Source organism: Oncorhynchus kisutch, linkage group LG17 (assembly GCF_002021735.2).
Source record: "Oncorhynchus kisutch isolate 150728-3 linkage group LG17, Okis_V2, whole genome shotgun sequence".
In the NCBI taxonomy this organism is placed as follows: domain Eukaryota; kingdom Metazoa; phylum Chordata; class Actinopteri; order Salmoniformes; family Salmonidae; genus Oncorhynchus; species Oncorhynchus kisutch.
The window spans coordinates 51,529,985-51,543,528 of record NC_034190.2 but is presented as its reverse complement, the minus strand read 5'-3'; the positions used below and the strand labels follow the sequence as shown (position 1 = coordinate 51,543,528).

Genomic DNA, 13,544 nt, shown 5'->3' with positions numbered 1-13,544 from the left:
AGTTAAATAATTCATAATGACTATGAAGTTGAAAAAATTGTGGAATTTCCCTTTAATGAAATACAAAGAAGGAAAACTAGGTCATTTTATTTGTTGGTTTATTTATTTCAAATAGCGCTATACAAAGAAAAGGTTATTCATTGATTTAAGCATAAATAATCATATGCAGATTCTTCAAATAGACTACTGAGTCACACACTTAGATTGAAAACCGAGAACTATGGGACATGTTTATGGGTCTTTGGGATAGCTGGGTTTAAATCAGAGGCTTACAGGCTATCCCATTAAGCTCCTGAAACCTGCCACCACAGATGCCCAGTGAGAGGGCACACATACAGGCAGGCACTCACACCAACAGAAGGCAAGGCACCTCTCTATGGCCTGCCCACGCTACCACTTTCTATTCTTGTAAAGAGAGGCCAAACATATGCCACACAGACACTGAAAAAAGAGCACAACACCAGATGCTGCCAAAGAGGTTTAGCTTTGGTTTTCTGAATTCTCCCCAGTAAAAACACACACTTAGCTAAGTCGAAAAGGAGTGCATTAGAAAGCTAACCTCATAACTACATTACAACCATGTTAGAGAACATTATACATACATTTAAATGTGCAAGGTCAACATTTACTTTCTCCTTAGCTAAGAGCAGAGCAACATGTACTATGGTATTTTTTAAAGCCATCTACCTATGCAATGGATTGGGAATAAGTATCCGGAAATACAAAAGGCAATCTATGATAAACACATATCTCTCACTGTTTGTTCATGGTATACATCTGAATACAGTTTTGGAAATGGGCCGTTGTGTTCATTTTGGGCCTCAGCACCATGATGTAGACCTTGGGCATGAAATAACCACCGAGAATACCGAGCACACTGGACACTATGGCCAGCACATGCATGGCCATGGCAAACTCCGCCCTTGTGACAAAATAGATGGTGAAGAAGCTGATCCAGGAGATCATGTAGACCATGAGACTAAAGGTGATACATTTGGCCTCATTATAGTTGGCTGGCAGGTCTTTGCCCATGTAACTGAAGGAGAAACAGAGCATGCTGAGCACAGAGACGTAGGCTAGTTCTATCATGGCACCGAAAGAGAGGGTGTTACTACACTCTGTGACAATGCAGTTGGAGTAGAAGTCCACGTCCTGGGAGGGGTACGGGGGGTTTAGAGCAACCCGGAGCGCAGAGATCGACAACACTGTCATGGACACGACAAGGACGGTGACTTCAGGCCCGTGGTTCTTAGCCCAGGTATCATAGGCACGGGGCAGCTTGGAAGACAGCTTAAAGATGCAGACCACTTGGAAGGAGCGCACGGTGACGCACGCCAGACACACGGTGAAGCTGAAGACGAAGAGGGGCTGCTTGAGGAGGCAGGCGGGCCGAGACGGGAGGCCAAAGTGGCACAGGGCGCTGGCGGCCGCCGCGGTTAGGGCCAGAAGCATCACCAGGCAGGTGCGCCCGCCAGCCGACTTGGCCACAGGGGTGCCCAGGTTGAGGAGGAAGACGACCCCTGACCCAAGGGTCATGAACAGGGTCAGAGCCAGGAGGACCAGCAGAGCAAGAGACAGGGGGGCGTCCCAAGCCAGCAGCAGGACCGTCCGATCCAGACACACCTTGCTCGCCTCTGTGGACCACTGGTGGAGCTCACACGCCTGACACCAGGTAGATCCTAAAGAGTGACATATATATCATAACATCAAGGCTGGGGTCAGTTCAAAATGTACAGGATTTATTTTTGTTCAACCAGTTCAGAAGATGAAGGTGTTTACATTCATGAATTGAGTTAACCTATATCCTCAGTATTGATTTATAAACAGATATCACTGATCACCATCAGAGACAGTTGCACTATCACTGTTGTTCTAGTTGTGCTACTGCCAGCTGCTTGCTATAGATCATGGGTGTCGAACTATCTTTGCCCCCCGGGGGGCCGCATTCAGTCTTCAACGAGGTCTGGAGTTTGTTATATTTCCATGCCGTCAAAATTAGCTATAAATAGTCCTCTATCCATCGTTTTGGGGACTTTTTGATGCTCTCTGACTGTGCACTGTGATTATTAGTGAGCTGGACAGTGAAAAAAACTGTTAATATAGATCCATTATCGTTTCTACACATATTAGATTTGGTTTTAGTCATTTTAAAGTATATTGAGTTTGTTGCCCCCGACCTCCTATTTTTTTTACCTCCCCAATGTTTTTGACCCCACCCCCCCACCCAAAAAATGTACAATTACATAAAAAAATATATTTAAAAAATCCTCACACTCACCCATGGGCCAGACTGGACCCCAGGCGGTGTGTTTGACACCCCTGCTATAGCGACAGTTTATGAGAGGGGCAACATCCGCCACCCGCTGGACACTTTTAAACAGCACAATTCAAATCACTACAGATAGAGGATGAACTATGGATGTGCCCAGTGGGTGTGTGACAGTAATCTCACCAGTACTGTTGAGGAAGGTGTGAGCAGGACAGGCCAGGCAGTCGAAGCAGCACTTGTGTTGTCCTGTCTGCAGCTTCCTGTGACCTGTAGGGCATTCTGGAGAGCATATTGACGGAGGCACCTCCTGGACACAACCACAATAAAAACAACAAACACACAGGTTTTCCAAGTCGACATGCAACCATGGTTTACATGTCTATGACTAGTTTCTACAATTCTAGTACCCAAAATCATTCTGCAATTGCATCTGACAATGGATTGTAATACTACTGTGTAAATACTGTAATATTGTGGCTATACTTTTCCCAGGTTGTCAATGTCACTAGCCCATTCAATTTGAGCAGGGTCCACTGTAAGGTCAGTGGGGTCTGGAGTGTAAGAGCCCACCACTCGGAGAGACCACTCTGTTCCCCTCCAAACCCAGGTCACAATGTCATATCCTGTGGGCGGGTCTCCGTTCTCATCAAAGTACACAGAGGAGTTCCCAACAGAGAATCTCACCTGCTTTAACAGTGGCAGAAGCTGAGGGAGAGAGAGGAAGAAAAGCATGCGCCAATTTAAACATGACTGTAACAGGCCTGGGATAGTGAACATTGTTCACTGTATATTTCCAATAGCACATCGATATCAAGTGTGTCGTGAACGTGTGCTCACTTTCTTCAGAGTGGGCTTTTTGACTTCAGTACCATCATTTTGAAAACACTCACCTGCCAAGGTTGTACTTCAATCTTTTGGCATTCACCTGAGTCACAACCAAGTGCTTGGTGCAGGGCATGGGCCACAGCATATACAGCCTTGTAAACATTAAAAGAGGATGTCATGTCATAGCCATCCAAAGATAAGTTTTTTACTGCCATGCTATAGAGATCCGTATTTTGCAAACAGTCAACCCTCAGGTCCATCATGCCATTGGAGGTGTCCCTAAGTAACTTTGAAACAACATGGCTTTCGAACGTCTCAAACCCAGCTATGGCTGCGTATTTGATGGAGATGCCTAGAACAGTTCCGATGGTGTGAATCCCTGGTATCCCCGACACTAGAGTGGCCACTGACCAGTCCTCTGTCCCTATCCACACCTTGCCAGTTACACCCTGCTCTATGACAAATGGGAAGAACCCACTAACTTTGCTTTTGCTGGAGAAGACAACAATAGTGTTGACCTTGGTCTTCAAGATGCCCTCGACAATGCTCCTCATGGTCTGGTTGGTGGCCGAGGTGAGGTCGGGGATGACTCCTTGGTAGGCGATGCAGATGTCGTAGTAGGCCGCCTGTTGGGAGAGCCTCTGCATGCCCTGGAGGCCGTAGGAGTTATCACTGCCCAGTAGCACGATCCAGGTCCAGTTAAAACGGACCAGCAGCTGGATCATTGCGTCCACCTGGTTCCTGTCACTGGGGATGGTGCGGAAGAAGGAAGGGTAGAGGTGCCTGTTGCTCAGCAATTCGTTTGTGGCTTCATAGGATATCTAGAAGAAAAACATTCACAAATAGGAGGACCAGGAGAGGGGACCAGAAGGAGGGGACCAGAAGGGGGAGGACCAGAAGGGGGAACAGGAGGAGGAGAACCAGGAGGAGGAGGACCAGAAGGGTGACCAGGAGGAGGAGGACCAGAAGGGTGACCAGGACGAGGAGGACCAGAAGGGGGACCAGGAGGAGGAGGACCAGAAGGGTGACCAGGAGGAGGAGGACCAGAAGAGTGACCAGAAGGGGGACCAGGAGAAGGAGGACCAGAAGGGGGACCAGGAGGAGGAGGAGGACCAGAAGGGTGACCAGGAGGAGGACCAGAAGGGGGACCAGGAGGAGGAGGACCAGAAGGGGGACCAGGAGGAGGAGGAAGAAGAAAAAATGAAGGACACATAAATGGAAAAAAATGTGAAATCATAGGAGGCAAGACATTTAAAAATATAAATAGAAGAGCAATAGAAGACAAAAACAAATGGTCACAAATGTGTTCCATTCTCAGTCTAGAGGGCAAACAGATTAGCGTTAGTTTCACCAGTTACCAATAACTGAACTTGGGAAATACAATGTACCTGTGGCACCAGATAGGAGCCAAGCATTGCAGCCGGGGGAAAGGTATAACTGCTACTATCAGGCCCAATCACTGCCACTGCTCTCTGGTCACCACCCGTCTTGTTCCCTGAAGTTCCCTGTAACTGTTGGGCCAGCAGGTCCAGAGTGGCCAGGACACTGGCTGGTGTATTGCAGATGTCATACGCCTGGTAACCCAGTGTCACCCCTGGGAGAAGACGTTGGTTTTTGGTGCCGTTGTTGATCTCCTCCACAGCGAATCTCATGGCTTGTATCAAATGATAGCCATGTTTATTAGATTTGCCTCTGAATAGGAGTGAATTGATTGCAAGCAGAATAAAAAGAAATTACAACATAAATCCATTATCGAAAGAAAGTGATTGAGTCAAACAACAATAACTCACTGATGGTCTAAAATGAACTAAAATGCCAGGGAAATAGATAAACAACGTCCTCTTGTGAGATCTTTATTGAACTTACTTTTTGCAGGCTTCCATGTCTGGTAGGTTGGAACCGGAGGTGGCTAAATTGTGGAGCGGAAAGAGACACGAGATGGAGTAGTCCCCTGAAAGCTGCAGACTGGTTCCCTCAGTCAGCTGGTGGCCAGTACCAACCAGTACCAACCAGCCCAGGACGACACACACACCCATTCCGCAACCTCAACAACCCTCAGCTCTGAACTGGAACTACGGGCAATCTACCTCTTCTTATGTTAGGGTGGATGGGTGGAGTGGAAAGAAGGTGGAATGGAGGGAGAGAAGGAGGGAGGGGGATCTGGATGTGGAGGGTTTTGCATCTTTCCCGGTGATGGTGATGGAGTGAGGGTGTGCACATTTGCATTTTAAGATTTGTTTTTCATACAGTAGAGTTAGCTTTCCATTGAAATGAACTGAATAATTGTAATAGCCCATGAAAGAGGAGACCGGTGTGTCAATATCAATCACAGTCAAGTGACAGTGCAATTAAATGGTGTTCGACTGTAGTTACATTGCAGTATCGGTGGTATGTTGGACTCAAGGTGCAGACTGGGCCACTAAGGTGCAGGAGAGAAGAAGAGAGACACTGCACACTTAGAAGCAATGCAAATGTCATATTGTAGCTAACCTTTCAGTCAAAGCAATGTAAATCCGAGCTGGTTTAGTGTTTCTGTCTGTTTTGTTATGAGGGACCATGTCTATGTTCCCTCTGCCTTATGTTCTATCAAATCAAATCAAATATATTTATGAAGCTCTTTTTACATCAGCAGATGTCACATAGTGCTATACAGAAACCCTTCCTAAAACCCCATACAGCAAGCAATGCAGATGTAGAAGCACGGTGGCTAGGATAAACTCCCCAGAAAGGCATTAACATAGGAAGAAACCTGGAGAGGAACCAGGCTCTGGGTGGTGGCCAGTCCTCTTCTGGTTGTGACGGGTGGAGATAGCACATGCCCATTAAGGCCAGATTCTTCTTCAATATGTTCAAACGTTCATAGATGACCAGCAGGGTCATTCAGAGGTCGAGACGGTACACCCCCCCCCCCCCCCCCCTTTGCCCTCAGATCAGCCTCAATTCATCTGGGCATGGACTCTACAAGGTGTGGAAAGCATTCCGCAAGGATGCTTACCCATGTTGACTCCAATGCTTCCCACAGTTGTGGAGAGATGGAAAAAGTTCCCAATTGTCATACTTGAGTTAAAGTAAAGATACCTTAATAGAAAATTACTCAAGTAAAAGGGAAAGTCATCCAATAAAATACTACTTGAGTAAAAGTATAAAAGTATTTGGTTTTAAATATACTTAAGTTTCAAAAGTAAATGTAATTGCAAAAATATACTTAAGTATCAAAAGTAAGAGTATGAATAATTTCAAATTGCTTATATTAAGCAAAGTAGATGGCACAATTGCCTTGTTTTTTTTAATTTACGAAAATCCAGGGGCACACTAAAACAACCAAACGTTATTTACAAACAAAGCATATGTGTTTAGTGAGTCCGCCAAATCAGAGGCAATAGGGATGACCATGGATGTTCTCTTGATAAGCGTGAGAATTGGACCATTTTACCTGTCCTGCTAAGCATTTGAATGTAATGAGTACTTTTGGGTTTCAGGGAAAATGTATGGTGTAAAAAGTATATTATTTCCTTTAGGAATATAGTAGAGTAAAAGTAAAAGTTGTCAAAAATACAAATAGTGAAATACAGATTCCCTACAAAACTACTTAAGTAGTTAGGTAGTATTTTTACTAAAGTTGGCTGGATGTCATTTGGGTGGTGGACCATTTTCTTGAATGTTCTGTATACTCAATGTATAAAAATAAACATTTGTGCTAATTGTGCTAAAAAGAGCTACACACATTGCTCTTTGCACGATGTTCGCGCTCTGCCATGGACTGACTCCCACATACAATATATACAGTGCATTCGGAAAAAATTCAGACCCCTCGACTTTTTCTACATTTTACATTACATTTACAAGTTACAGCCTTATCTTAAAATGGATTAAATATTTTTTATCCATCATCAATATACACACAATACCCCATAATGACAAAGCAAAAACAGGCTTTTAGAAATGTATTAAATACAAAAGAAATGGAAATATCACATTTACAGAAGTATTCAGACCCTTTACTCAGTATTTTGTTGAAGCGACTTTGGCAGCGATTACAGCATCAAGTCTTCTTGGGTATAAGGCTACAAGCTTGGCACACCTGTATTTGGGGAGTTTCTCCCATTCTTCTCTGCAGATCGTCTCAAGCTCTATCATGTTGTATGCGGAGATATTTTCAGGTCTCTCTAGAGATGTTCGATTGGGTTCAAGTCCAGGCTCTGGCTGGGCCACTCAAGGACATTGAGACTTGTCCCGAAGCCACACCTGCATTGTCTTGGCTGTGCACCTAGGGTCGTTGTCCTGTTGGAAGGTCAACCCCCCAGTCTGAGGTCCTGAGCGCTCTGGAGCAGGTTTTCATCAAGGATCTCGCTGTACTTTGCTCCGTTCATCATTCCCTCCTGACAAGTCTCTCAGTCCCTGCCACTGAAAAACCTACCCACAGCATGATGCTGCCTCCACCATGCTTCACCGATGGGATGGTGCCACGTGACACTTGGCATTCAGGCCAAAAAGTTCAATCTTGGTTTCATCCAAACAGAGAATCTTGTTTCTCATGGTCTGAGAGTGGGCTGTCATGAGCCTTTAACTGAGGAGTGGCTTCCGTCTGGGAATCCCTAAATATGTTGGGGGGAAAGCACCTCTTCGGGGTACTCAAATCTTTTGAACATACCATCTGCTCCATTTTTCATGAGTGGTGGGCAAGATACAGCCAATTTAGAGACCTACCTCAAGTTGTTATTGTTCCTGGTCGGGTTGAATTTCCATTCTCTGTCCATCAGCAAAACCACGGTGACATTTGAGGCCAAGATTGTGCCATGTGTAAACACACCTTTAACCACTAATAGCCTATTTGCCTCATAATCACACACTGCAGGATCTGCAAACTCAACAGGAGACCACAGTTTCCCTTTGTTTCGACAGCAATATTTGACATTTTGTAAACGTCATTATTACAGACGCAAATACCATGTAAAGTAAGAGCACTGTACAAGCTTGGCAAAATAAGATTTCCATGTGTGTCATGTTACTTTCACTGAGAACATGGAAGAGGGGAAAAACAATGTGTTTTTTCTTTTTAAATGTTATGCTGTGTCATGAACACAAGTTCACATACATTTGAAAAATCATACAATATATAATTGTATGAAGCTATGGCATAATAATACTAATAATAGAATATTATTATTATTTTAGCTTATTGTCATTTGTAATAGGCATAGACCTACTCGGGTTGCTTGTAAGACCAGGTGCCATTAATTATGACATCATCTTTTTGACACCTCCAGGATCTGCATTTATGGTCTGTATTTCTGTCATGTCTTTGTAGTCAGAAGTGATTTAGCAAAATAAAGGAAATGCCATACTTCCTAGCTACAGATTGTACACCAGATAATGTGATATAACCAAAGATTTTTGGTATCCATTACTGGGCGTTACAGGTTTGCATATACAAAACACAGCCGTAGATTTTCCAACTAACCTGGATTTTGCGATACGGTCTTCGTTCTCGATTCGGCATAACACGTATCTTCTAAAATGTCTGTGGCCAGTTACAGGTGGTTAGCTTGAATTTAGAAAATGCTCTGTCTCGTCTAACTCTCTCATCTAGCTCTCTCATTGATCGAGACAGGTGATTGTCACCATGACGTGCGGCACTTCGGGGTGGACCCACCTGTCTAAATGAAAGAGAGAAGATTTGAAACAGACAAGATGGCAGCGTACACGTTGCTGGAATACTTCATGGAGTAATTCATTTTATATGGGAGCATTTCTTTTTTATTCAAACCTACCACCTGCAAGTGGACAACATAAGATACATGTTTGGCCGAATCGAGAATGAAGACAGGCAACGAATGCATCTAGGGTTATTCTTTGTCAATTTAGATTCTGTGTCATGGAGGCTAGTTCCCAATTCATTTGAAAAACGACAAAAAATGACATCTTATAATACACAATAGTATAAGGCCCTATAACACTGTAGCGGATTAAGGGATAGCATAATGTTAATGGGGCAATCAGGAATTCGAACAACAACAAAAGGTATCCCCGCCATTGTTTTTGGTAAAAAGTTTAGGGATATGGGTCTGGAAAAATGTAACCTCTCTCAAATTCATAGATGCCCTTGTGTGTGCAAGCACCATCCATGTGATCACAATCATAGTTTTAACCATATTTACAATCACATTGTTTACAAACCTGATGTATCAATCCCATATTGCCCCTTTATTCGTGACTATAGCCAGTGCCTCTAAAGCACCTGAGGTTCAAAGTAGATAATCGGACATGTACGCTATATAGAGTAGGCTATATAGAGTAGGCTATATTACATGCTTTTTCAAGTAATTTTCAAACAAATTGTACAGGTTACAAAATACTATTTTTCATGGGTACTCTGGTTGCTTGTTTGAGGTTGGGGACAGGTGTCTTTTATACTGATAACAAGTTCAAACAGGTGCCATTAATACAGGTAACGAGTGCAGGACAGAGGAGCCTCTTAAAGAAGAAGTTTCAGGTCTGTGAGAGCCAGAAATCTTGCTTGTTTGTAGGTGACCAAATACTTATTTTCCACCATAATTTGCAAATAAATCCATTAAAAACCCTACAATGGGATTTTCTGGATTTTTTTTCTCATTTTGTCTGTCATAGTTGAAGTGTACCTATGATGAAAAGTACAGGCCTTTCTCATCTTTTTAAGTGGGAGAACTTGCACAATTGGTGGCTGACTAAATACTTTTTTGCCCCACTGTAAGATGCAAATGGCCTATCAATTGTGACACCTTTATGACACCCCTCGATTTCAACATCAGCACTTGTCCATAGTTGCACAGCTCAAGCACTTTGAAGCCTAGTGTAGTTAAGTGTGTTTAGCAAGCACATTTTGCCAAGTAGCTAGATCAAGAACAATTTTCGCAAATACCTTGACATTAGGCCCTAAATCCTTTGGAGGTTCAGGCCTATTTCTAGTAGGTTTCTGTCAAATGTAATGTTTTAAAAAGCTTTTACAAACCAAAGCCAATAGGCTCAGATAATTACTTTTATTTCAATAACGAAACATGATGTATTCTAATGTAATACATTTCTCTGTTATTCGGGATTTTAAAGAGAGAAAAGGATTGAGGTAAAGGAGGAGAAAGGGATGGAAGAGCCAGCTGCTCAACCAAGGAGATTTTTGAATTGGCCCATATAAAATCTAAAATGTTCAAATTCATGAATTAATGGGGGACAGTAATTATCCCCCTAATTTTAAGTGGAGGGATATCAACCCTCCACTTAACGGTGCACAAATTTTAGAAGGGCTTATTTATTAAATTATTTTGATTTGACTTGAGACGCTTTTAAAGGCATGTTTCATGGTCTGTATGAACCTCTCCACCAGCCAATAGGTAGATGGGTGATATGGTGAGGACCTGATGTACTGTACGCCATTCACCTGTAGGAACGTGACCATTTCTTGGGACACTAGCTGCCGCTGTTGTCACTAACAAGTTGGAGTTGCGATCCGAACCGACTCAAACACTTCTCCAAGTTTCTCGATGGTCTTCTCTGCAGTAGTACACCTCATGATAGCAACCTCTGGCCACTTGCTATGAGCATCCACAACCACGAGAAACAGTCTGTCTTTGAATGGACCTGCGATGTCGACGTGAATGCGTGTTGTCCATCACTTCAGATAATACTGGGTCGTTTCTGGTGTTTCTCTGCACTTGTGTTGAAGTGACTGGTGCGTTTTCCACTTGTCTGACATAGAAGATGTCCACTTGGCCTGACTCTGGTTCTGACAGGTAGTGTTTACCTGGAATGTCCATCTGCGTTGCAATGCAGCTCTGACCTGAAGTACTTGATGTCGTAGGTGTGTGCTGACAACAACAAAGCCCACCTAAGCATTCTGCTACAAATCATTCCCTAAGTTCTAGACCTCAGCTGAATCTGGTAATGAATGGTGTGGCTGTTAAACAAGTCGAGGAGACTAAATTGCTTGGTGTTACCTTCAATTGTAAACTGTCATGGTCAAAACATATAGATTCCATGGTTGTAAAGATGGGGAGAAGACTGTCCATAATAAAAGAGAAGTCCTGCAGGCTCTAGTTATTTATCTTATCTTGATTATTGTCCAGTCATATATTCAAGTGCTGCAAAGAAAGACCTAGTTAAGCTGCAGCTGGCCCAGAACAGAGTGGCACGTCTTACTCTTCACTGTAATCAGAGGGCTAATATTAATTCTATGCATGCCTCTCTTGGCTAAGAGTCGCGGAAAGACTGACTGCGTCTCTTCTTGTTTTTATAAGAAACATTGTGTTGGAAATTCCAAATAGTTTGCATAGTCAATTTACACAGCACTGACACACACACTTACCCCACCAGACATGCCACCAGGAGTCTTTTCACAGCCCCCGGGTCCAGAACAAATCCAAGGAAACATACAGTATTATACAGAGCCACGAGACCATGGAACTCCCTTACATCTAATATAGCGCAAGTGAACAGCAAACTTGGTTTTAAAAAAAAATCAATAAAGCAACACCTCAAGACACAACGCCTCTCCCCCATGTGACCTACTTCTTGTGTGTACTGACATGTATGTGTAACTGAGAGATGCACACACACACACGTCATGTTAATGTTTTTAAATGTAGGTAAAAGTATTTTGTCTGTAATGTCTTTTTCGTTGTGTCGGTCCCCAGTAAGACTATCTGTCTTCGGCTAACGGGGATCTTAAGAAATCAACAACAACAAAAAACTGTCCAGAAACGGTTAATTGGCCAGAAAGATCAACATTGTGCAATGGCCGTATCAGTCTCCCGACTTGAAGCCCATTGAAAACCTGTGGTTTGAATTGAAGAGGGCAGTCCATAAGCGCAGACAAAAGATATGTGCTGTAATCCTCGCAAGGTGAGGTATTGAAAACAAGGGTGTCAATGATTTCGACCCCTACCTTAAAATGTATGTATAACTTATGAAACAAAATCTCTTTCTCTGAGCAATTGTATTAGTATAAAATAATATAATTTCCCAATTATTTATTTGCATAAAATATACAGTAGCTCAGTATGATTTATTTTATATAGTCATTTTTGCTCATCATTATCAAGGGGGTCAAATTATTTCAGACCCCACTGTATATCTATTGATATCACACATACTGCATTTTACATATAAATAAATAAACACATAAAATAATTACTGCATATACTGTACATACATATCTACATAAATGTGTTTCTCTACACAAGCATCTAATTAAAACACAATATTAGCACAATCACCAACACAGTGCCTTGAGAATACATTCAATAAAGTGTCATCAGTCATTTTAGAGCGTTGCCTATAAAGTGTAAGGAGTTCAAGAGCCCATGTCCCAGCCTTCCCACCCCTCCTATCTCCCCAGCCCTTTTCCTCCTCCCCCTCCTCCCCCCTTCTCTGCGCTCTTCACCTGTCTTCTCTGACCTCATGAGAAGCTCCAGTAAATCTCTGGTCCCATTCTGATTAACCCAGCAGGACCACGGTTACCATACTGATGAGCTAGCCAGGATGGGAGGGGGTAGAGGGTAATAGATAGGGATAGTGACAGGTGAGCAGAGAGAGGGGTGTTGTGTTGGTGTGTCGTCAAGCTGAAGCAGAAAGCCTCTCTTCGTCTCCAAAGAGACTGTGTAGTAGAGATCTCTGAAAGCCCTCCTCTGAAGACTCTGGAATCAGGAACTCCAACAGCAGGTCACAGATACAGTAGATCAGGTGCCTGTAGAGTCACCCAGACACAGAGAGAGGGGAGAGGTTACCACAGGTCAGACTGAAGTTGACCTGGATCAAACGCTCAATGTTTGGTCTGTATGTGACAATGACATTTTAGGTTTAACAAACCTACTGTACACGCACACCAACATGCTAAAGCCAGTGATGATAGAGGGCTCACCGGTTGATGTTAGGGTCCTGCAGAGACGCCAGTGCCATATCCCAGCTCACTCTGTACTTCTCAGAACCCAGCATGTCAGCAATCAGGTCTACACACACACACACACACACACACACACACACACACACACACATACACACACTAAAATGGCAATAATGACAGTACAATGACCTAACACATCTGTGATTCCCATACAGGTAGAGTAGCGGGGTGGCAGATAGCCTAGCGGGGCGGCAGGTAGCCTAGTGCGGTGGCTGGTAGTAGTTGTGTAGGCAGTGCAAACACTGACCTGGTAGTGCCTGTGTGAGGCAGTGCAGACACTGACCTGGTAGTGCCTGTGTGAGGCAGTGCAGACACTGACCTGGTAGTAGTTGTGTAAGGCAGTGCAGACACTGACCTGGTAGTAGCTGTGTGAGGCAGTGCAGACACTGACCTGGTAGTAGCTGTGTGAGGCAGTGCAGACACTGACCTGGTAGTAGCTGTGTGAGGCAGTGCAGACACTGACCTGGTAGTAGTTGTGTAAGGCAGTGCAGACACTGACCTGGTAGTGCCTGTGTGAGG

At 43.7% G+C, this 13,544-nt stretch overlaps 2 protein-coding genes across 3 annotated transcripts in view; both read right to left on the bottom strand.

Moving 5' to 3' along the window:
• Nucleotides 1–84: 84 nt before the first annotated feature.
• Nucleotides 85–5,742, bottom strand: LOC109906981 (taste receptor type 1 member 1-like). Its single transcript, XM_031794029.1, has 6 exons — nucleotides 4,961–5,742; nucleotides 4,483–4,786; nucleotides 3,160–3,915; nucleotides 2,753–2,974; nucleotides 2,453–2,576; nucleotides 85–1,679 (listed from the first exon to the last, which is right to left on the bottom strand). Exons 1-6 carry the CDS (start codon nucleotides 5,128–5,130, stop codon nucleotides 754–756), a joined length of 2,502 nt encoding a protein of 833 aa, XP_031649889.1. The 5' UTR covers nucleotides 5,131–5,742; the 3' UTR covers nucleotides 85–753.
• Nucleotides 5,743–12,062: 6,320 nt separating this feature from the next.
• The window catches only part of LOC109907857 (sorting nexin-19), a 36,047-nt gene continuing 34,565 nt past the window's right edge, over nucleotides 12,063–13,544 (bottom strand). For both annotated transcript variants that reach the window (XM_031794027.1, XM_031794028.1), the window contains exons 16-17: nucleotides 12,984–13,071; nucleotides 12,063–12,809 (exon numbers count right to left, since the gene is read on the bottom strand). In XM_031794027.1, the coding sequence (XP_031649887.1) occupies nucleotides 12,680–12,809; nucleotides 12,984–13,071 (218 nt within the window). In that variant the 3' untranslated portion in view covers nucleotides 12,063–12,679. The remainder of the gene's footprint in view (nucleotides 12,810–12,983; nucleotides 13,072–13,544) is intronic.

Coding starts and splice junctions, on each gene's coding strand:
- LOC109906981 (XM_031794029.1), bottom strand. CDS start 5,130: ATGGGTGTGTGTGTCGTCCTGGGCTGGTTGGTACTGGTTGGTACTGGC. Junction 4,787..4,960: donor GACATGGAAGCCTGCAAAAA/GTAAGTTCAATA, acceptor ACTCCTATTCAG/AGGCAAATCTAATAAACATG. Junction 1,680..2,452: donor CACCTTCCTCAACAGTACTG/GTGAGATTACTG, acceptor GTCACTCTTTAG/GATCTACCTGGTGTCAGGCG.